Here is a 25217-nt window from a genome sequence, read left to right as displayed (position 1 = left end):
GCTATGATTGCACCACTGCACTCCAGCCTAGATGACAGAACAAGACCTTGCCTCTGAAAAGGAAAAAAAAAGCAGAGAAGAGAGACTCCTCCAGTTGGGAATATAGACAGCCTAGGCATTCAAGAGAAGTGTCAATCTTTACCCTAGGCTCTGGCAGAGCCCCAGGACAGAGGCAAGATCCCAGGGGACTCCTGGGCATGCTGGGTCCTGAGCACTAGAGCCCCAGGCCTTGGGAGAGACTCATGGACTCCACACAAGGCAGGGAGGCTGAGAGCTGCCCTACTGCCCTGCTGTGGTCTTTCCAATGAGCTTTCAACAGGGACAACGAGGTGTTGTAGCGCAGAGGACTTTTTCCATTTTCCATGAAAATAAAGAGTGACAAGATTGAAATCCCTGCCCATCCAGAGAGGCGAGGGCTTAGGCTCAAATGAATTCAGTTTAATAAAATAAAGATACTGAGATTGTTTCACACCCAGGTTTGCAGATACATTAAGGTTCACACCTGCTCCACATGGATGCTAACTTTTGTGTTGCCTTCTGTATGATTTTTCGGATGAAACCAGGATACAGGGATGATCTATAACCAATGATGCCTATACTCCCCTTCTGTACTCACAGCAGACATTATTAATCAATATATCACTCTTTCCTGACTACACACACACAGATGGAGCCACAGGAAGCTTGGCACAGGGCTCCAAGCAACCACAGCAACCAGTCAGAACTGGTATAAAACTGGAATCCTATTTGCCTTTCCTGTTGTAAGATGAGGCTAGACCAGTGTATAGAGTATGGAGTCATCTATAGACAGTCATTCCCGGCATGAATTATCTAAGAGGAGTGGAGGGTCAGACACAAAGAAAACCGAGCATGGGAGGCTCATCTCCGTGTGCCTGCTGCCAGCTCTGCTCTGCCTCACAGGAAGTGCACTCCCCAGGTTCTCTGTCCAGTCAGCTTTGGCACTGGGAAGCACTGGCAAGGAGGCTGGAGGGCAGAATAAGAGAGAACCTTCTCATTCCTTCTCATAGTGCTCCCTTCCCTCCCAGACATTATTAATCAAACAATCTTTTTTTTCCTAACTATACAGGCATAGATGGAATAGTCCCTGCTGTAATTCTCACTCCTGGCAGATGGCTCTGCCTCTGCCCTCCGGTAGCCTCCTCTCATGGCTGTGTCCCTGCAGCCCTGATGAGGTTGCACCCTCCTGCTGTCACCTCGCCATCCCCTGCTTGGACTCTGAGCTCTTCCAGAAGCTGGGTGACCCATTCTCTGTCTGAAACCATCTGTGTTTGAAATACTTGACTGGAAAATATCTGGCAATGACCCCCTGATAGGTTAGGGAAGAGAGGTTATGTCTTTCTCTTGACTTCAAGGTCTAGGGTATGGATTTTGAAAACCTGCATCAGCTTTGAAGGACCTGCAGGTGTTGAAGACCAAGAAAGGGGGCAAATGGTAGACCAGATGAGGACCCAAAGCTGAAGACGAGTGAATTACCCCCTTGTCATCAAGATTAGCATTGCAAATCTGTCTGTTTCCATTTTTTGATATCATTGAGATTTTAGAAAGCCTTATTTAAATGTTCCAGCTGGGCCTCAGCTATATGGAGAGGTTTGATTTCACTTTAAATGTATGATTTATGGATCCCTTTCAAAAAACAACCTACTTCTGGACCCCCAGTGCTGTCTTCACTTATTTTTATCTTAACTTCCATTCCTTAAATATGGCTAAAACAATTAAAAATACAATCTCCTCATGCTGAAGAGTTCTTATGTAACTAGAAAGTCAAACAAAATTTTTAATCAAATCCAAAAATACATAAAATTAATAAAGTTCAAATTTATTGCTTTACCCTGCTATTGTTTTTTTTTTGGCTGAAACAAAACCACAGCTCTCAGCGTGAATACGTTTCTGACTCCCCTTCTGTGGGTTCTTTTGCGTTTGGCATGTCTATGTGACCCCGTGAACAAAGACGAACAGTGATTTCTCCTATCATTTTTGTCTCTACTCAACCTTCTGCAAACCTTGAACGATACAGGGAGAGGCCCTTAGCTTACATTTGGCAGAACCCTATCATTTGTTGTTAAGTAAATCTTCAGTCTTTGTCGGTCTGAAAGAAATATGTCAGACAAAGCAGTCCTGCGCCAGTACTCAACTATGAAGTGGTCATCATGTGGTCCCCAATCCTCTGCTACTCTTTGTGTCTTTAAGATTGTTGTGGACTGGGTGTGGTGTCCTCATACCTGTCATCCCAGCACTTTGGGAGGAGGATCCTCCTTGCAAGCAGGGGGATCACTTGCTAGCCAGGAATTTGAGACCAGCCTGGGCAACCCAGTGAGATCTCATCTCTACAAAAACGTATTTTTAAAAATGTAGTCAGATGTGGTGGCAAATGTCTGTAGTCCCAGCTACTCAGGAGCCTGAGGCAGGAGGATCATTTGAGCTCAGGGGTAGGAGGCCACAATGAGCTGTGATGGTACCACTGCACTCCGGCCTGGGAGACAGAGCAAGCCCCTGTCTCTAAATAAATAAATAAGTAAATACATACATACATACATAAACAAATAGATTATTGTGTCACAAAATAAAAATTCTTATGGAGGTCCTCTGAGAGACAGTAATAGTAAGAGTCACCCCGAGCCCAGCCCAGCACTGGGGATAATAAATAATGAGTAATCCCTGGGGAAGCTGGGCTTCAAAAGAAAGGAATTACAGCTCTAGGGCTTAGCATCTGTCCCTTCCCACATGGTGATTCTCCTTCCTCTGTAGCCATAAAGGATGTGGGCTTGTTTTTAGTCACAGAGTCTAGCAGGTTTTCTTACATTTTTATGAGTTTTATGTACAGAAAATAAAATCATGTCACCTCTGACCACGTTATATAGATGAATGCAATGCCACTGGCAAGGGCTGTGAGGTATTGGGAAAAGACAATGGAAAGTTAGAAAATTTTAAAAAAAAGAAAGTAAATGTTAGATAAGAGTAAGAGAGGGTGGGGATTTTGGAAGAAAGCAATCAAGTAATCTCTCCTTACATTTTCAGAACACAATACAACAAGTATAATACGTGTTCTACATGTAGATAGAAACACATTCTTTTTTGACATCATCCTTAATTATGGGTAGATGCACATGTCACATAACACAGTGAAAATATAGGTGTCATTTGGGAAAATAAAACACATTTTAATGGTCACCGTCTTTGGAGAACAATATAGTAAATGGTAGGACACCTGTACCTCACAACCCAGCAATTCCCCTCCTAGGTATAGACACTGGGAAACTTTTTCCCATCAGCTAAAAGGAGATGTATATATAAATGGTCATGGTGGTATTGTTTGTAATGGTTAAAAAAATGGGAAAAGTCCACTCACAAGTCAACAGATACGTGACTTGTGGTATATTCACACAATGTTGTGCTCAATTCATTCAGGGGGGCAAACCGAATGACCTACAACAATACACACCCAAGTTGAATGAACTGCAACAATACACACCCATGATGAATGAATTACATTACACACCCATGATGAAAGAATTACAACATTACACATCCATGATGAATGAATTACGATACACACCCATGATGAATGAATTACAACAATTCACACCCATGTTGGTGACTCTTACACTAAAACCATTGAGTGAAATAAACAAATTGCAGACGATTCATACACTTAGATATCATCTCTTGAGAGCACCAAAATATACATGCAATGTTATTTATTTTTATTACAAACATGTTTGTAATATAAATATCAATAATGGTATCAGATGATAAATACCAAATTCAGGGTAGCAGCTACCCCTGGGAGCACAGAGGGAGGGAGATAATGAGGGAAGTTATATGGGGACCTCTATTCTACAGTGATGTTTCAGTTCTTACGCTACAAAGAGATCTACGTAGGTTTATACCCTTTGCATGTTTTTGAATACCTGGACTAAGTCAAGATTTTGACAAATCAGCCATTTTACATAAAATTCAACTCTACTTGGGAAATACTTTAATGGGAACCTTTGACATTTCCATGGACTTCTGGCTATTCCTGGAACATAGCTTATAAACCTGAGCACATGTTCTGCTCAATGATCTCACTGGGTTTCTCTATCAAAGAGGCTCCTTTATCCTTTGTTAGTCTATCAAGACTCTTTGTGAAAACATTAGTCAGTAAAGCAAAATAGACTTGCCACCAGTCTAGATAGTTTCTTTAAGCCGATATACACCCTTGTTTAAAGCAGTTGCTTTCATTGTTGTGCTGGTTCATTGGTTTGATAGAGGAAAAGCTCCTTGGAGCAGAGCAGAGGAACATATGCTTTCAACTCCCCACCCCACAGAGCCTAGGGGTTCAGGTCTGAAGGCTGCAGCAAAAGTCTAGACTGAATCTAAAACTAAGTTGCAAAACAACTCCTTCTGTGCTCCCTAAGGGAAGATCCCATACATCAGGCCATTCTACTAAGGGGTCACAAGATGGTCGTCCTAAGGCTGGGGGACCTGGACCTTACACAGTCTTCATATCTGCTCCCCAACTCTCTTTGTCTGTCTCTGCACCTAAGTGGACCCCATGACTTATTGCTCTCTGGCTCCTCCCACACTCTTCTTCCTGAAGAATTAGGTCATCATTGCCTCTATATCATACTCTGAATACCACCAACCACAATGTGAATTTAGGAGGTATTTGGTAGAGTGGAAGCAGAGTGGAAGCGTTTAGCTCTTGGCTGTATCCCTCAGTGGTTGTTGAGCCTTGGGCAAGTAATTTCACTTTTTGAGTCTCCGTTTTAGAACAGGGATGATAACATCTAACTCATGCACTGATTGCAGTGGCTGGAACTCAGCAAATGTCATCATTGTCCTCATCACCCCCGAGTCCAGCCAACTCCAGCACTGACACACGTCCCTTGCTATGGGTGAGCCTCACTGCCCGGGCTGAGGTAAGGGCCACCTGGTCTTAGCATCCTGCACCCACACATCTGTAGGTGAATTTTAGTCTTCTATTGTATAGCACACACAGGACATGAGGCAGATTTCTGACCAATGAAAATTTGACTCTGCATCTGGCCAAACTGACTACATGTGTAGGACAATCCTGAGAGCTTAACTTTTAGGGATGGTTTTACATTTTTCCAAAAGTATTAGTATCTGTTCAATAGCTGTATAGTAGGTATCATGTGTACACAGAGAGTGGAGTCCGGGAAGAGAAGACCGTAAGTCTTAAGAACCTAAGTCTGAGCTTCAGGTCAGGAAAAGATTCAAGGAAAAAGTTGAGTTAACTTTGGGGGACAATAGAATTTTCAGACAGAGGCTCGGCATGGTGGTTCACGCCTGTAATCCCAGCACTTTGGGAGGCTGAGGTGGGTAGGTCATCTGAGGTTGGGGGATCAAGACCAGCCTGAACAAGATGGAAAAATCCCATCTCTACTAAAAATACAAAAAAAAAAAAAAATTAGCTGGGCATGGTGGCACATCCCTGTAATCCCAGCTACTTGGGAGGCTGAGGCAGGAGAATCCCTTGAACCTGGAAGGCAGTGGTTGCAGTAAGCCAAGATTGTACCACTGCACTCCAGCCTGGGCAACAAGAGCAAAACTCTGTCTCAAAAAAAATAATAATTAATTAATTATTTAAAAAAAAAGAATTTTCAGGCAGACAAGGAAAAGAATAGAACCCAGGCATGACGCTCAGCATGGGCAGAGGCATAGGGGCCAGGGAAACCATGGCCTTCTGATGAAACACCAGCAATGCTAGAGTAAAGTATCCTGAAGCAGTAATGATGGCTCAGACTGGAAAGACCTGCAGGGGTCTGTTCATAAAGAGCCTTGAATGTCACATAAGGGTGAGGGTGGGGAAATCTCCTTCTGTAGGCAATGGGAGCACCTAGAGAAGAATTTAGAGGAGAAAAGTGGCATGATTAGATTTGTGTTTCAGAGTAGCAGCTCTACCAGTAAGAAATTGACTGGTTAGAGGAAGTGAGTGTTGGAGCTGAGAAACCTGGCTAGGAGACTAAGGCGAGAATTCATTCAGGAGATGGCCTCTGTGGTCAGGAGGAGTGGCTCATGCCTATAATCTGACTGCTTTGGGAGGCCGAGGCAGGAAGATTGCTTGAAGCCAGGAACTCAAACCAGCCTGGACAGCACAGCAAGATCCCATCTCTCAAAAATAAATAAATAAATAAAAGTTTGCTGAGTATGGTGGTGCAAGTCCATGGCCCCAGCTACTCGGGAGCTGAGACAGGAGGGCCGCTTGAGCCCAGGAATTAGAGGCTGCAGTGAGCAAGAATCATGCCACAGCTTTCAGGTCTGGGTAAGAGAGTGAGACCCCATCTCAAAAATGAAGAAAGAAAAAGAAGGAGGAGGAGGGGAGCAAGAAGGAGGAGGGGGGGAGAAGGAGGAGGAGAAGGAAGAAGAGGAGGAGTAAGAGGAGAAGGAAGAGGAGGAGGAAGAAGAGGAGGAGGAAGAGGAGAAGGAAGAGGAGGAGGAAGAAGAGGAGGAGGAAGAGGAGAAGGAAGAGGAGGAGGAAGAGGAGGAAAAAGAGGAAGGGGGGGAAGAGGATGAGGAAGAAGAGAAAGAGGAGCAGGAGGAAGAGGAAGAGGAGGAAGAAAAATGAGAAGGAGAAAAAGGAGGGGGAAAAGGAAGAGGAGGTAGTCTTCTATTCCAGAGGCATGCCCACCATGTGGATGCAGAGGAAGAAACAAACACAAGATATCTTGAAGAGACGAAGTAACAGATGTGGAAACTGACTGAATGTGAAAAGGAAGGCAAAAGGAGAGCACATAAAGGCAAGTTGTTGGCCTGAGTGCCTGGGTGGAGTGGACTGCCATTTAATAGGATGAGGGGGAGAGAGGAGAGCAGCCCAAGGAGGATTATGATGAGGTCCCAATTACGGTACATTAAAATGTCTCTGGAACAATCAGGGATTGCTGGAAAATATATAAACAAATCCAAAACCTCCTTGGGCATATAGCCATTAAACTTGAGGGAACGCATGTTCTCTAGCTCAAGGCTATGCAATGCAGTTATGATTTGAGCCACATTTCTAATTTCAGACTTTCTAATAGCTACATTCAATAGCATTTCTATACACCAGTAATGAAGTAGCTGAAAAAGAAATCCCATTTACAATTCCTACCAAAAAATAAAATACTGAGGAAGAAATTTAACCAAAGAAATTGAAAGACCTCTACAAAGAAAACTATAAAATGCTGATGAAAGAAAATGAAGAAGACAGAAGACACAAACAAATGAAGACATCTCATGCTTATGGATCTGAAGAATTAATATTGTTAAAATAATCGTGATCATACTACCCAAAGCAATCTACAGAGTCAGTGCAATTCCTATCAAAATACCAATGAAAATCCCAAAAGAACCTGAATAGCCAAAACAATGCTTGACAAAAAAAAAAAAGAAAAGAAAAGAAAAAACAGAAACAACAAAAAAGCCTAGAGGTATCACCTGATAGAACTTCAAAATATACCGAAAGCTGGCTGGGCGTGGTGGCTCATGCCTGCAATCCTACCACATTGGGAGGCCGAGGCAGGAGGATTGCCTGAGCTCAGGAGTTCAAGACCAGCCTGGGGAACACGGTGAAACCCTCTCTCTAATAAAATACATAAAATTAGCCAGGTGTGGTGATGGGCACCTGTAATCCCAGCTACTCAGGAGGCTGAGGCAGAAGAATTGCTTGAACCCGGGAAGCGGAGGCTGAAGTGAGCCAAGATCATGCCACTGCACTCTGGCCTGGGCAACAGAGCGAGACTCTGTCTCCAAAAAACAAAACAAACAAACAAAAAACAACAAAAGCAATAATAAAAAAAAAGCTATAATAACCTAAAAATTGTATTGGTATAAAAACCGACACATATATCAATGGAACAGAGTAGAGAACCCAGATATAAATAACTCTATATATTTATAGCAATTGATTTTTGAAAAAAGGGCTGAGAGAACATACATTGAGGAATGAACATCCTCTTCAGTAATGGTGTTGGGAAAACTGGATACCCTCTCTCTCACCATATAAAAAATCAGTACAAAATGGATTAAAAGCTTAAATGTCAGACCTGAAATTATAAATTACTACAAGAAAACAGGGGAAACAATCCAGGACATTGGTCTTGGCAAAAGTTTTATGGCTCAGACCTCAAAAGTACAGGCAACAACACAAAAATAGGCAAATGCAACTACATTAAACTAAAAAGCTTCTGCCCGGAAAAAGAAACACTCAACAGAGTGGAGAGACACCTGCTAAATAAGAGAAAATATCTGTAAATTATTCACCTGACAAGGAACTAATATCCAGAACGTTCAAGGAACTCAAACAACTCAACAACAAATAACAATAATAATCCCATGAAAATGTGGGCAAAGGATCTGAGTAATTATTTCTCAAAAGAAGACATTCAAATAGCTGACAGGTATATGAAGAAATGCTCAACATCACTAATCATCAGAGAAATGCAAATCAAAACCACAAGGATTTATCATTTTACCCCAGTTAGAATGGTGGTTATTCAAGAGACAGAAAATAGCAGATGATGGCAAGGATGTGGAGAAAAGGGAATTCATACATGTTTATAGGAATGTACATTAGTATAGCCATTATGGAAAATGACTGAAGATTTTTTTTTCTTTTGAGACCAATTTCACTATTGTCACCCAGGCTGGAGTGCGATGGTGCGATCTCGACTTACTGCAAACTCCGCCTCCCGGGTTCAAGTGATCTACCGCCTCAGCCTCTCGAGTAGCTGGGATTACAGGTACCTGTCACCACACCTGGCAAATTTTTTATATTTTTAGTACAGACAGGGTTTCATTATGTAGGCAAGGCTGGTCTTGAACTCCTGTCCTCAGGTAATCCACCCACCTCGGCCTCTCAAAGTGTTGGGATTACAGGTGTAAGCCACCGTGCCCAGCTAGTATAAAGATTTCTTAAATTACAAGTAGAACTATCATATGATCCAGCAATTCCACTATTGGGTATTTATCCAAAGGGAAGGAAATCAATATATCAAAGAGATACCTGCACCCCCATGTTTATTGCAGCATGATTTACAATAGCCATGATATGAAATCAACCTGAGTGTCCATCATTGGATGAATACATATATACACAATAGAATACTGTTTGGACATAAAAAAGAATGAAATCCTGGCATTTGCAGAAATATGGTTGGAAATGGAGGTCATGATGAAATAAGCCAGGCACGGAAAAACAAATATCGCCTATTCTCACTCATATGTGGGAACTAAAATAGTTGATCTCATAGAGACAGAGAGTAGCATGTTACTAGAAGCTGGGAGGGGTGTGTTGGAGAGGGGTCAGGAGGAGAGGTTGATGAATGGGTACAAACCTACAGTTGGATAGAGGAAAAAGGTCCAGTGGTTGATAGCACAGTAGGGTGATAACAGCTCATATTATATTTTTCAAAATAGGTAGAAGATCTGAAATGTTCTCCATACAAAGAAATGATAAATGTTCAAGGTGATGAACCCTCTAACGTCCTGGTTTGATCCTTACACACTGTATGTATGTATCGAAATATCACATGTATACCATGAATATGTACAAATATTACATATCAATATGAAAAGGCAAAAAAGAAACAGTTAAAAGTAATTCTAATAATGCATTTATATTAAACTATGTTTAAGTTATATATATTTTATATAATTCATTTAGACAAATACATCTAATCTATTTTCATGTCACCATGTAATAAATTGACAAATTAAGGTATTTTTTAAATATACATATTTTGTATACCAAACCTTCAAAATCGAGTGTGCATTTTATGCTGATAGCACGTCTCAAGGCAGACGGGCCGCGTTTTAAGTGTTCAATAGTCACATGTGGTCAGTCGTCACCACACTAAACCAGGCATCTCTAACTGATTCCCTGGCCCCACTATAGAATCCATAAAGCTGGGATTTGTCTACCACTGGAAAGTTGCGATTGCTGCTCTAACAGCTTATTTTGACAACGTAGTTGCTCCCAGTGCTATTTTATAATTGGGATTTTGGCATATCCTAGGGCCTCTGGTACAAGTGAATTTAACGGCATCAATGCCCAAAGTACTTTGACCTCTGCGGTGAAAGCTGATGGTAACACACAAGGAATGGAGGAGCTCAGCACTCTCACTGTACAGGACAGACACAGGGTCTGGTTGAAGGGGATGCATGGGGCACAGAAAAACCAAGCTGAACTATCCAGTTAACTTGATCCTGTACTCCACTCTCCTCCCAGCCAACTGAACATGAGTCTTGAGTGTCTCTGTTTTCTTTCTTTCTTTCTTTTTTTCCATTTGAAGTATTGCATGAGATCTTCTCTTTTTACTTAATTGCATTCCTGTTGGGATTTTCATTAGCTGGTTGCTGCAGCTACCAGGACACTAGGTTGAACTATGCTCAGCATAGAGTAAATGTTAATATCTTTCAAACCTACCCAGAATGACATGCCCAGGAGCCTTACCCAAGAGCTATGCATGATTTACTTGACCTGTAAAATAAATTAAAAGTTGCTTTAAAGCCTGTACGGTAATATGTAAATCCTGCTCCATTCCTTCCACACACATCGGCATAGCCATTAGAATCTCTTTCACAAGCATTAAGTTTGAAAGTGAATGACAGCTGTGCACACAGGCTTAATAGGAATCTCCAGCCAAAAATCTATAGAGACCAAAGAATAATAGAAAGTCCATGTATGTAACTGGGGGTTATTTGAGTTCTCAATGCTAATTTTTTTTAAAAAAGAGATGAAGTAAGAGTTTAATCTTTGTTGAGTTTCATGGTGTCCTACACTGTATTTTTAAAACTGGTTTCTGTAGTGTGAAAGACATTGTTTTACTTTGAAATTTTAGGAGAAATGGCTAAATTTCGGTTTCCCCATTTATAAAATATGTCCAAGTTCATGCTCTTTGTGTAAGATAAAGGAGACCTTCTGAGACTTAATAGAATCCCCCTGAAGGCATTTTTATTCCTTTGAAGATGCTAAGTTATTACCATTAACATAATTCCCTTTGAATATCAATGTGGGGTTAATTTACCCAATCGCTATCATGCACTTGTTTTAAAAGCATCACACTCAGTGAAAAGTAATGTGGCTTTGGAAAAAAATCATCTGCTTGTAGCTTCCAGAGAGCTTGTGCTCCGATTTGTGTTCGGGAGAAACTGAATGGGTCGCTTTGTTTTGTTGGTGGATTCTTTGTTAAACTTGCCCTTTTGTTTGCACATTTCTGACAGAAGGAAACGTGTTTATTACCTGACACTCGATACGAGCACTTAATAAATCCTTGTTGGATGAATAAGTAAATGAGATTGCAGAATTGTCAGGTTACCTATCCCTTCTCAGCCACTTCCATGCTTCTCCCCCTGCCTGAGATGTAGCAAACAGGCCTGTCCCGAAAAGGAACAGAATTACTACAAATAAACAAATGCCTTAATGTTTGAGACATCAGAAATCCCCAGAAATCTTCATCTCACCCCTCTCCCCTCCCCAGCTGTGTTCCCTTCTTCCTGCCACACTCAGATTCCAGCATGAGGTCACTGGCTTGGGGCCTCTGGGAGGTCTTTTTCTCAGTTGAACGAATATCTCCCTCTGCAAGTGCAGTGTGGTCCACCAGCCCCGGGGCGTGGCAACCCAGGGCCCTGTGATTGCCTCTGATGAGGCCAATGGCCCATGTATTTTCTCATTCCTCAGGACCATCCAGATGGCTTCCACAGAGACTTCCTAATGTCTCTCCTGGGCCAACAGGATTTTTGTTGGCATGCGACGGAAAAGGCTGCAAACCAACCATGGCTTTGAAAGCCCAGCAGCAACACGGCTGGCATATGCGGTCTGTTTCTAGGTCCTGCATCTACTTTCTGGGGCATGAGTTTCCATCCTGCATTCGCCCAGGCCTGGTCTTCAAGCATAAAAGCCTGGACTGCTGAGAAACAGGCGAACTACTCTGGCTGGGAGAATGGCAGGGATGACCTGCACCTGGTTCCTGTCCCTGGGCCTATAGCTGATCCCTGTGGCCGGTCCCTGTGCTCTCGTCCCATGTGGCTGGCAATGAGCCCCAGGTCCTGCACCCCAGGCAATCCCAAAGCCAGTGTGTGCAGTGTCTATAGTAAGGCTATTCAGGAATCAAGCTGTCTCAGGATTCACATGATTAAAAATACATGAACTTGGCCCGGTGCGGTGACTCATGCCTATAATCCCAGCACTTTGGAAGGCTGAGGCGGGTAGATCACCTGAGGTTGGGTGTTTGAGACCAGCCTGACCAACATGGAGACACTCTGTCTCTACTAAAAATACAAAATTATCCAGGCACGGTGGCAGGTGCCTGTAATCCCAGCTACTTGGGAAGCTGAGGCAAGAGAATTGCTTGAACCCGGGAGGCGGAGGTTGCCGTGAGTGAGATTGCACCATTACACTCCAGCCTGGGCAACAAGAGTGAAACTCCATCTCAAATAATACAACTACTAATAATAAATGAAAAGAAAATATATGGCCTTATGGGTTAAACACTAAGCTAGCCTATCCCATGATTCCTGGTGCTCAGTAAGGTAAGGTGGGACCCAGCCTCTTCTCCTCCTTAGTCTTCATTTCTGTGTTAGGAACGGAGCATAAGGTATTGGGAAGAAGATGGAGCCAGTGAATGGTAACTTCAAAGCCCTGATTTCTCCACTGCCATTTCCATAGCTCTGAGGAACTCAACCTCTTGGAGCCCTTGTTTCTCATCTATAAAAAGAGGTTAAAAATGTCTACTTTCCACAGTTCTCATAAGGATTAGGTCAAGTTTGTCCAACTGCAGCCCACAATGGCTTTGAATGCAGCCCAACACAAATTGACAAACTTTCTTAAAACATTATGAGATTATGCATGGACCTTCTTTTTTTCTTTTCTTTTTTTTTTTTGCTGATCACCTACAGTTGGTGTTAGTGTATTTTATGTGTGGCCCGAATAATTCTTCCAATGTGGCCCAGGGAAGAAGCCAAAAGATTAACCCCCTGGATTAGATATTTCTAAAAAATTATCTTTATAGTAGCGCTCCTGCACAGCAAAAGAAACTATCAACAGAGTAAACAGACAACCTACAGAATGGGAGAAAATATTTGCAAACTGTGCATCAGAAACAGGAGTAATATACAGAATCTATAACGGACTTAATAAGGAAAACCATAACAACAACAAATGACCTCATTAAGAAGTAGGCAAAGGATATGAACAGACATTTTTCAAAAGATGATGAAGCCATCAACAAACATAGGAAAAAAATGCTCAGCATCACTGATCATCAGAGAAGCACAAATCAAAACCAGTGAGAGCCATCCACACCAATCAGAATGGTTACGACCAAAAAGCCAAAAAATAGCAGATGCTGGTGAAGTTGTGGAGAAAAGAGAATGCCTACACACTGTTGGTGGGATCGTAAATTAGTTCAACCTCCGTTTAAAGAAGTTTGGAGATTTCTCAAAGAACTAAAAATAGAACTACTATTCAACCCAGCAATCCCATTACTGGGTATATACCCAAAGGAAAAGAAGTTATTCTACCAAAAAGACACCTGCATTTCTATGTTTATCACAGCACTATCCACAATAGCAAAGGCATCGAATCAACCCAGCTGCCAATCAACAATGACTGGATAAAGGAAATGTGGTATGTACACACCACGGAATACTATGCAGCCATAAAATGAATGAATCATGTCCTTTGCAGCGATGTGGATGGAGCTGGAGCCCATTATCTTAAGCAAATTAATGCAGGAAGAGAAAACCAAATACTACATGTTCTCGCTTGTAAGTGGGAGATATACATTGAGTACTCATGGACATAAAGATGGGTGCAATAGACACTGGGGACTCCAAAAGACAAGAGGGAGAGAGTAGGGCAGGGGCTGAAAAATCTTCCTATTAAGTCCTATGTTCACTATTTGAGTGACGGGATCAACAGAAGCCCAAACCTTAGCCTCATGCAATATACCCTTGTAACAAATCTGCCTATGTGCCCCCCGAATCTAAAATTAAAAAAAAAAAAAACTGTCTTCATAGTAAATGCTCAATAAATGGCAATTACTATTATATTACTATTAAAGTGTTATCTTAAAATATATATCAATATTTTATAACTAATAAACATATTTTATTAACATAATGTACTGCATAATCAATACCAATGTTGTATAAATATATTAACATGTTTTAGAAATATATTTATTAGTATATTTCTAAATATATTTTTTAATATATTTCTAAAACATGTTACAATATTACATTAAATGTCAATACATTATGACTATTAGAATAATTCTTTATATATTATATTGTACTAATATATTATTGTTCACACATCATTACTTCAAATATTGATTAATATGGTTTCAAAATAATACAATAAACTAACTTGTTTTACTGTTTCTAGCTAGTTTACTCTCCCTATGGAGATACATTGGAAGTAGGCAAAAATAAAGTCAGCATTTTTTCCTGTTTGCTCAAAGTAAGCACAGCTTTGTTTTATTTGGAAAATAACCATTTGCTTTTTCAACAAAAGTAAAGTCATCCAAACATTTCAGAATCTAAAGCTCCGAATGGAAGTCAGGGATAACAAATCAACCCAGACCAAAGTCAGCGTTCACCTTGAGTTACCGCATCTTCACGGGTAAAGCGCCCTCTGCCCCTGCAGCTATTCAGTCAGTCAATGCTGGTTATTATTCCTCACCCAACAGACAGGATAGGAAAAGGACAACAAACGGCCTGCCCACTCCTAGCCCCTGAATATTCTACCTGATTGTCTTCATTCTGTGGAATTCGCCCATATTATTTCATGGAGATAGTTCTACCCTAGTTCTAACCAGCCACTCTGGCCTTCACGTCCAGTTTATCAAAACTCATGAGCCCAAGAGCCTATCGATGCTCCTTGTTCATTCACTCAGTTAATAAATATATATGAAGGCCCTGTAATATTTCTGTACCATGCTATGTACTAGGCTTACAAGGATGAACAAGATACAATGGGACAAATATACACTTAGAAGAAATAAGCCCTTGTTTCTGATACATCAACAGGGTGATGATAGTTAATATGAATCAATGGTCTATTCCAAAATAGGCTGAAGAGAATAATTAGAATGTTCTGAGCTCAAAGAAAAGATGAATATTTAAGGTGATAGATATCCCAGTGACCCTGATTTGATTATATAAATGTATGAAATTATCATATCTATCCAGAAAATAAGTGCATCATATATGTACCAATAAAGTTAAATACAGACATAAGAACAGGGCCAGGCATGGTGGCTCATGCCTGTAATCCCAGCACTCTGGGAGGCCAAGGTGGGTGGATCACTTGAGGTTTGAAGTTCAAGACCAGCCTAGCTAACATGGGGAAACCTCATCTTTACTAAAAATGTAAAGATTAGCTGGGTGTGATGGTGGACACTTGTAATCCCAGCTACTCGGGAGGAGGCAGAGGTTGCAGTGAGCCAAGATCACGATACTACACTCCAGCCTGGGTGACAGAGCAAAACTCCATCTCTCAAAAAAAAAAAAAAAAAAAAAAAAAAGAGAGAGAGAGAGAAATAAGAACACAGGATAGTGGAGAGGTGCATGGTCCACTGCAATTGATAAATATGTGGGGCCTTAGAGTGTGAGGAAGGCTTGGAAAAAGGTAAGCGGAGCATGCGAAGGACATCTAGCCCCATCTTAGGGCTTCAAATATGTCCCAGAGGATGTGGCATCCACACTGCTACCCAAAGGTGGCCTTAGAGTCAGCAGGGTAGACAGGGTAGACAGGCAGGATGTGAAAGGCAGTGTCCCTAGGGAGGAGAGCATGCTGGAAGATCTGGAAGGTGGGAAGTACACCAGACTTAGGGAGCTGCAAAGCATCCCGTGGATACACAGAGGGTAGACACAGTGTTTCTTCAGCACATGGCGGGAGGATCTCCTGCATCAGAGTCCTCCAGCCTTTTGGCACAAATGCATGGTTCTTGGATTTAGTGAGTCGGGATTTCTGGAAGAGAGGGCTGAGAATCTTCACTTCTAAACATGTTCTCAGGTGAATAGAAGGCAAGCTGAAGCCTGAACTTCAAATGCAGAAGGGAGACAAGGCAGAGTGGGCAGGTGAGGGCAAGCATGAAAAACCTACAAGTCCAGAGGAAATGCTTGGACTTTCTTGTGAGGGTCCCAGGCAGTGGCGTCCTGGTAAATACTAACAAACGGTTCTGGGGTGGGAGTGGAAGTGGTTAATTCATAGCTTGTTGATTTCTGGGTTGTAGCTACTGCAAAGATCACATGTGATCACCTGTGTCCAACGTTGTAAGAGCTAAACCATGGAAGAAAGATAAGCTGTTATTCTCTTACTGAGAAGATACCTTTTGGCTTTGCTGAATCCACAGTCTTTTCTTCTAAACAATCCACCTATCACAATTATTTGTCATGAAAAAGCCTTCATTGTCATGAGAGTTGATTTATTCTGCCAAAAAATCTGTTTTGTTCTGACCTCTTTGAACACACTGGACAGGGATTTTGCACCCTGACCTCCCAGGAATCTTGCAAGCATCACCCAGATAGAGCATCTGCTATTCCCACTTGTATTCATGACAATCACAATTTGTTCCAAGCACTGGTCATGAGATTTGTACTTCTTCACATATTAATTCATACATTTGTTTACACATTAATACTAGTAATAGCTAACATTTATTATGAGGTGCCAAGACCTTATAGGTATGAATATACTGACTTCTCAAAATGACCTATAAGTCCAATTACTGCATACATTTTATACAGAAGGAAACTGGGACTCAGAAAAGTTACACCCTGGTAAGTATCAGAGCTAGAGTCTGAATGCAGGCAGTTTGTCTGGGAATAGGCTATGATGCCATTCACATTTGCTTTTCATTAACTAAATACACTGTCCTATAGCCCTCAACAATCTTCCCACAATCCACAGATACGTTGAAGGGGGTTGTTCTGAAAGAGAATAAAGTTATTTCCTGTTTGCACCCAACTGAGGTCAGCAGTTTAATAACTGCATCATAGTAGCTCTTTGTAAGAGAATCTGATGTGTGCATCATACACGAACCTATTTCTGGTTTTATTGGCTTTATGGTAAAAATTTAACAGCACCATAAGAATATACAACATCTGCATCAGCTCCTCCTGGCTTCTCAGGTGGAAGAATACTGTTTTGGGGAGGAGTATTCCTTTCCTGTTTGAGGAGTGTCACTCCTAGATGCAGTGACTCCATCTTGAATGCTAATTTGCCATGTTGACTTCTGATTAGCCCCAGTTCTGCGAATGCCTCGTGGTTCCTACTTTATTTACCGTTCCTAGTGTAAGAACATGTCAACCTTGATGGGTTCACACAAACTGTAGGCTGTGACACGCATAGTACATTTGCCTGTTCTGGAAGCTTGCCTTTAATTGCCCTGTCCAGAGAATGCACAACCTTTATTGTGGTAGACATGCCCTGGGTCTGGGGGTAACAATATAGAAATCTCCCTGTCTTTCTGCCACCAAAGAACATGCTTCCATCTGTAAGTCCCCCAAATAAATCACCCTTTACCAAAAACTGGATTTTGTCCCCACCCTTTGGTTTCTTGCCTCCTCCTGCACTTGGGGGTCACTTTCTGTATATGGCTCTTTCTTGGAACACTATTTCAGAGGTCCCTTCAGATTAGAAACTGCCTCAAGCTTTCTTAAGAAAACATTTTGATATCAGCAAACACTTCCTTGAATTTAATCTAAACCTGTCATTCTTCAGCTCCAGCAAATCTCCTCTTATTCAAGTTTCCATTAAGATAAAGTATAGGCTGTCATTGGCTCAGCCATAATCTTGTGTGATATTGAGTATATTTGCAAGTAATTGTCAAGCCTTCCCTTGTCATCCCACTCAGGCCAACCCATTCCTTACCCCTTAGTGATTTCTGGTTCACAGAGTTCTTTACATTAGGATTTCCAGTGCTCAATCTGAATCCATGTACAAGCAGGTGGAACACAGTGGATCATTCCAGACACTATTCTCCATGGAGTCCTGGCAAAGTTTCAAGCAGGTGTCCAATAATTCTAAGTGACTTTAAGGGTTTCACATACTCTATAATAATGGCCCTAAAGAGCCACAGAGCCTTTGACTATACACATTTTAATCTTCCCTTTGATTCTATATTGTGTGTAATTTTAGAATTTTGATATCTTACTTCTGTATATAATGTGTTTCCAAAAATGTAGCATGATCAGGAAGGACAGTTCTTGAACTAAGTCTAGCTCTGTGTGGCTGGCTATTCTCTCCAGGTACATAAGAGCGGGACTTGCCAGACACAATTGCTGTGCTAATTTCAAATGCTCCTTCTTTAAAAGATCAGCTTCCATTTCCCCTTAACTGCCCCTTTCATAAAATGACCAGATCCTCTCAGAAGACTTCCTTTAGAAAGTTGCTTTATGCCACAAATCAGAAGCGTTCCCTAAAAAAAGAATCTGAAGTACAGTGCAGGATACAGTGTCTTTGTGGGAGAAATAAGACAGGGTCAGAAGGACAAAAAGACACCATCTTTGGGAAGTTAGGTGATTGTCAGCTGAAAGAAGATATTAAAGGAAACCGTACTGGAGTATTCAAAAAACACTCAAATTAGCACACAAAATAGTTAATCAACTTTTTAAAAGTTACGACTATCCTTTCCAGAGGTTAATTTCCATCTACTCTCTATTTACTGTACAATCATTTTGTTAAAAACATAGCTATAATCTTGTTTTTTATAATCTATAAAACACAGAGCTCCAACCAAGCCATCTTCCCTCCCCTACCTCTTTTCCTGGGCCTCTTCTCCCCTGTCCTGTCCTCTCCTCTCTTTTCTTCCCCTCCCTTCCTCACCATCTTCTTTTGATGCTGCAGTTTCTTCAGAATACACTCCTTACAGCCATGAAAAGTAGAGACTTGGCTTGATTTCGTATGGGTTTACCAAAGTACTCCCTGCAAATTTTGCAGCCACCATGAATTGCAAGAAGCTGAATATGAGGGTTTGTTTTTTTTTGTTTTGTTTTGTTTTTTTTTTTTTTTTTTCTGTTTCATTCACTGGAAGTAGTGCTCAGAAGATTAGAGAGAAGTATGAAGTTTGGAGGATTAAAAATCGAACTAAAAGGACACATGTAAAAAATGCACAGAGATGATTGATTATAAAATGATTTCCTTTACTCTCAGAGAAAAATGACTCAATCACCTTCTCTCTCTCTCCTTTTTTTCTGCTTTTTTTCACCCCTGCCTCTGCAAACATCATTTGCTATGGTTGGAATCCAGAGACCTGTGTCAGGGCCTGCCAGAAGGCCAGTTAGAAGTATATCCATCAACCTAGAGACTCTTTTAGATTGCATTAAATATAAAACGAAGAATAAGCAGTGTGCCCAAGCGAATCCAGCCAAAAGCCAAAGCTGTGCGGTGGCTGTGTATCACTGACAGCACACTAACTGTGATGAGGGAGGCCAGCTGCCACCCTGTCTGTTTCCAGGTATGTCAAGTGTGGCTGCCCACCACGGAGACAGAGCGTGTTCAGGTGCCCTCTTTGCAACAGCCTTAATTTCAACGCTCATGAACGTTTTCTCACCCTGTTTTGCCATTTCCAGTTAATCTCATGCATATTTATGTGCCAATTATGCAAATCCCAAGATAAAAATGCATTAAGCACCCATGATTTAGACTGGTTAAGTCCATTACATGGTGTAATGAAATTATTGCATGATGTCCAGTTTACCTCAACGCTTGCTTTAAACTGTCCATAAGTTATTAAGTAACCATAACATGCCAAAATTTAGCTCTAGGAGGCTTCCTTTGTCTGACCTATCATGATACCAGGAAATCAGAAACTTCAAGCTTAATCCTCACCAAAGGGAGAAAATATTTCAGAATAGATTTAAGGAGGCATAATGTGATCAAACTTTAAGCATGTGACCACACTGCCATGGATCTGTCTTAGGACAAATTAAAAATATCACCGGGTAATTTCAACAACATTCAGACAGAGCAACTTGGGATCTAAAACCAAGCCTTGTCAATGGGATTCTCCTCTTGCCATCTTGCCCGGTTGGGTCTTGTTCCCTGAGTCATGATGACACTGTAGGTCACTGAATTCAAATGCAATTTGAATTTTCAATACGGAAAAATCCATCTCCAGCATCAGAAATAAAGAGACTAAAAAAGAATTCACAGAAGCAATTTAACACGCACACATACACAAATCCCCTGAAACCAAAAAACTGAAGGGTTTGATTGAGAAGCTATTTGCTATGCAGAGTTTTTATGTTTAAACTTTGGTAGGACCCAAAGCCCACAGTTTCCATGTTTATTAGACAATATGAGGATCAAGCAACAAGCCATGACGTGAGTGATACTGTAAACATGTTATGTGAGCAGTCTGATCCACTGACATCCATTTCTCCCCCAACTACAGCATGCCATTTTAATCAGCTCATAGTGTGATTTACACAGAGCCTGGGTCCTGATTATTTGCATAGGAAACTCCCTTCGAAGTCTACGAGAGTTGTACTTGCGAGAGGTTACGAGCTCGGATCCACAGATCTGTTAGGCGCCAGAGACTGCACAATACTGGGATAGTTTCCAATTTGAAAACTTGGTCAAATGAACAGATTATGATGCCATTCCCCAAAGCATTTGAACCCCAACCTGTCAATCAAGTGGGCTAAGACGTCAGTGTCATTTGCCATTTTCTTGGCTGTGATAGCATCATGAAACAGGACCTGCTGTTTCTACAGCACCTTGGATGGAGGTGTATCATCTGCAGGCAACAGCACTTTAGCTACCTACCCAGCGAGAACAAATGGGTCACCAAGGGGATCTCAAAGAAGATCTGCCAGCCTGCTGAAGGGCTGGAGTTAGAGCCTTTGTAACAAACTCTCACTTGAGGCTATCCTTCTAATGAATGACTCTCAGAGACTAGTGAACATAACAGAGATGGGAAATTCTTGCAAAAGATGGGGGTGTCTTCATGCGCAAGACCTACTTCTAACATTCTCCGAAAACATTGTGGTCAGGCTCATTAACCCGCAGGAAAAAAAAAAAAAACGTTCAATGACAAAAGTCTATCTGTGTCCAAATCATTAAACAGGTCATCAAAGAGATGAGGTAAATCAAAGCCTTATACTATTGACTTTAACTCTGCTGTCTTTAGAGAGCTATTTGCCCCGATTTTTTTTTTTTTTTGGAAATTTCTGATTAAGAAAAGTAATATTTCTAGCATTACTGAAAACTTTTGACCTATCCATTTAGAGTGATAGGTAAATAGAGCAGATATCAAATAGCACCTTCATCATCTGAGCTTCTAATGGAAAACCTCACATTCAAATCATCCCTTGAAAGTGAAAAAGCAAACTCCAGCCAGGAAGAACAAGTGCTTAGAGTCTTCGGGAGGCTAAAAGCAGTTTCCTGTGAGCATGTCTCAATGTTACAGGACCAAGTTCAAGATGTCAGGCTAGTGCAGTGCCCTGAATCTCTTCTGCAGGTCTGCCAGTTTTCCGAGAACACATTGGCCTCCAGAATGCATTAACCTACTTTCTGCAGAGAGGATTCCCTGGTCCTCCTGCTCTGAAGAAAAGGAGGAGGAAGAGGAAAGAGGCTATCTGAAGTGGGATCTGGACACACTCTTTGCCTTAAACGTGTTACTCCTCCTGCTACACAGCAACGCAGGCAGAGAAACTGGTACTTCCTGCAAACGAACAGCTCCGAGGGTTGCACGGCCCCAAATCAAGAGTGATTGGAAATCCTGCTAAAATATGGCTGTCTAATCAACCGAGAGGCGAACTCATTTACTGAGGTTCCCATTGTCCACGCTGACAGATGGCTCGCTCCCCGCCTGTCTCCCCTTCCCCTCGGACCGCGCTGCCGTGCAGGCAAGCCTATTCTTTGAGACATCCAGTTGCCATCGCCAGCCTGGTTCTGAAATAAGACAAAAGCTCCGCGAGCCTCCTCCCATGCACAGAGCCTTTTCTGTCCCTCCAAGCAGAAGCAAAGGAAATCCAGATGCACTCGGCTTACCTTCGTCCTCATCGGAGACAGGAGCCCTTCCATGGTGGCAGAATCCGCATGCCAGCTGCTGCCTCCCGCAAGTTACTCTCGCCGCGCGCCGGGCTTAAGCATCCCACATGAAAAGAGCCATGTCGGGAGCCGCGGCGGCTCCCCTCTCCCGGTGGCGCCTCTGCACCGCCACCCGGTCTAACTTGAATCCCCAGCGCCTGCAACGCGCGGATCCTGGAGAAGCCTGCTCCTCTCCTCGCCCTGGTCCCCGCTCTCTTTCTCCCTCTCCCGCGCTGTCTCTCCTCCCTCTCTCTCCTCCCTCTCTCTTTCCATAATCTGCCTACAGCTCTCTGTGTACCCTGCTCACTTGACAAATGATCTCTGTCTTAGGTAACGCATTTGAGCCAAGAAAAGTGATCTGAACCAACCCACAGGGCAGCTCATCCAGGGCAGGAGGCGAGGGGGGCTGAGCTTTGCGGGAGCATCCGGTGGCTTTGGCTCTGTAGCTTGTGCTCTCTGGAGCTGATAGCACTGCTGCATTTGTTCCTTCGTTCATTCATTCATTCATTCACTCCTCTCCTAAGAAGTGGGACTCCCACAGGCTTGAGTCGAGTCGACACCATTACTGAGCTGCTTTTCTGGTTTGTGTACAGAAACCTGAAAAGGAAATCCCACCACTTGGGTATTTCTGAATACCCACGTTTAGCCCAGTGTGAATTTCACATCTGGATAGTTAACTGGATTTTTTTTTTTTTCTGTTTGGCCTGATGTTTAGAGGCATATACTGTAGCTTCATTTTAGAGAAAGTTTCAGAAACAGATTTATGGACTCTGTTCCTGAACAGTTGAGTATTAAAAAAATAAGTGTGTGTGTGTGTGTGTGTGTGTGTGTGCGCTGTCCAGGACTCCAAACAAATCAGGATTGACTATCTCATTCAGCATTGCTGGTCACTTGGAAAAAATAGGCAATGAAAGAAAAATTGCAAAGACCTAGGCCAAAGCATAATGCAGTTAAAAAGATGAGATTTTTCTGAACTTCTTTATGCATAAGGAATTTTCTCTGTGAGAATAATTCAACATCTCTTCTTCAACTGGTCACTCTTTAAATGTAGCTACACACATCTATGGCATTACCAAGATGCCAGGACATTTTTACATCATATATGTGACACACGTGTACCATACATGAACCTGTCAATGTGATTTAAGGCAGATGCCTCAGTCCCTTGCCTTTCTTTCCATCTGCAGTTCTTGTGCTCACAAGACATCCCCGAGATAGGCTGAGCCACTCTGTCCTCCATATGGAAACACACACTGGTCCCTGCCTCGGCCTCTTCCTTCGATGATGTTTTTCATCCATTATTAACATACTTCTCCTCCAGTTCACACATCAGCACTCTAAAGAACTTCAGAATCTACACCAACTCCACCTCTTGATCACCTTCTTGATATTCTCCAGTTGTTTCTTTCTTTCTTTCTCTTTCTCCCTCTCTTCTTTTCTCTTCTCTTCTTCTCTCTCTCTCTCTCTCTCTCTCTTTCACAGGGTCTCTGTCTTGCCCGGGTCAGAGTGCAGTGGTACAAATCATAGTTCACTGCAGCCTTGAACTCCTGGGTTCAAGAGATACTCCTGCCTCAGCCTCCTGAATATCTGGGACTGTAGGTGTGCACCACCATGCCCAAGTCATTTTTAAATGTTTTTATGGAGATGGGGTCTTGCTATGTTGCCCAGGCTGGTCTCAAATTCCTGGCCTGAAAAGATCCTTCTGCCTCAGCCTCCTACAGTGTTGGGATTACAGCTGTGAGCTACCACCTGGGGTTCAATGTTCTATTTTTAACTCGTTCTCTACTTCACCTTAGGTGCAGGCCACAACCTCATTCTCACTTAACCAGACATGTACATCATTGGACCAGAGTCATAGCATCCTGACAAATCTGTAGACCCAACATACTGAGTGCAACTTGCTGTCCTTATATAAAAGATTTTTGCCATTTCTGGGGGCCTCTGATCCTTATTTCTTTGGTATTGAATCAAACAATACTTCTTATTTTGTATCATAGGTTTTGGGGTTCCTTAATCTTTTCTTCTATTCATGTAGTCATTCAAAATAGTTGTAAGGCACCTACTATGTGCTGGAAGGTGTTCTTGTTCAGATGATATAGTGGAGAATAGTGTAGACAAAGTTGTTCCATTTGTCTATATTTTATAGCAGCTTTGATACAAAACTCAACCAACTCCTCAATCCCTTCCACCGATCACTGCATTACTCACATCAACCTCTCCCCATATTACTGGGCTTCTTGTAGGGCTGTAAACCCTCTGATATGACTTTCATTTCCAGTTCAGTGCCATTCTCTTTGTGACTCTTCTCCTACCTGGATACCCATGATCAACTTTCTCCTAGGAAACAAAACACTCGATTGTCTCCATAAGAATCTCATTTCCTCACCTGCATTTTTTTTTTTGAGACAGAGTTTCACTCTGTCACTCAGGCTGGAGTACAGTGGCACACTCTCAGCTGACTATAATCTCTGCCTCCTGAGTTCAAGCGAATCTCCTGCATCAGCCTCCTGAGTAGCTGGGATTACAGGTGCACGCCACCATGCCAAGCTAATTTTTGTAATTTTAGTAGAGACAGGGTTTCACCATGTTGGCCAGGATGGTCTCAATCTCCTGATCTTGGGATCTGCCCACCTCCCTAAGTGCTGGGATTACAGGTGTGAGCCACCATGCCTGGCCTCACCTCCATCTTTAATTCTATTCTCTCTCCTCTTCCCCAGAGCCTTCCTCTATTTCCTCAAAGTCTTCATTTTTCAGCATCAGGGAAGGAAATCACTCTTTTTTACTCACAACAGAGATGCCATTCCTCATCCTCTCCGGTTAGGGGCCCTGAACCATTAAAACGACTTGTTATCCCACTCACTGCTGAGACATTGCCCATGCCTTGTGCCCTATTTAGCTTCCATCCTGCTTGATTCTTCAAAAACTAGAATAGGCTATATCCATTATTTGCTTTTTTATTTTCGACAACTCTTTCCTGAAGCACTCTTCCCTGTTCGTGGTATCAACGGGTTCATGAACAGGTTCACGCTGTTTGCACCCTTTCTAACCCCAGAAAACCCTCTCATCAGAATTTCCAGTCACATTCCCTCCTTCTCCTCCTTCTCCTTCTCCTTCTCCTTCTCCTTCTCCTTCTCCTTCTCCTTCTCCTTCTCCTTCTCCTTCTCCTTCT

General features: G+C 42.2%; 1 protein-coding gene across 3 annotated transcripts in view; it reads right to left on the bottom strand.

The window, feature by feature from the left end:
• FRMD4A (FERM domain containing 4A) overlaps positions 1 to 25217 on the bottom strand; it is a 679547-nt gene that overhangs the window by 505356 nt on the left and 148974 nt on the right. Inside the window, exon 1 of one of the 3 annotated variants that reach the window (XM_037739021.1) lies at positions 22010 to 22291. The exons of the other annotated variants lie outside the window; for them this stretch is intronic. Within the exon in view, the coding sequence (XP_037594949.1) occupies positions 22010 to 22042 (33 nt within the window). The 5' untranslated portion in view covers positions 22043 to 22291. Of the gene's footprint in view, positions 1 to 22009; positions 22292 to 25217 lie in introns of those variants that run through there. 3 annotated transcript variants of the gene reach the window in all.

Source organism: Cebus imitator, unplaced genomic scaffold (genome assembly GCF_001604975.1).
Source record: "Cebus imitator isolate Cc_AM_T3 unplaced genomic scaffold, Cebus_imitator-1.0 Scaffold61, whole genome shotgun sequence".
Taxonomy (NCBI): domain Eukaryota; kingdom Metazoa; phylum Chordata; class Mammalia; order Primates; family Cebidae; genus Cebus; species Cebus imitator.
The sequence above is the reverse complement of the archived record's forward strand: the minus strand, read 5'-3'. Positions and strand labels throughout refer to the sequence as shown.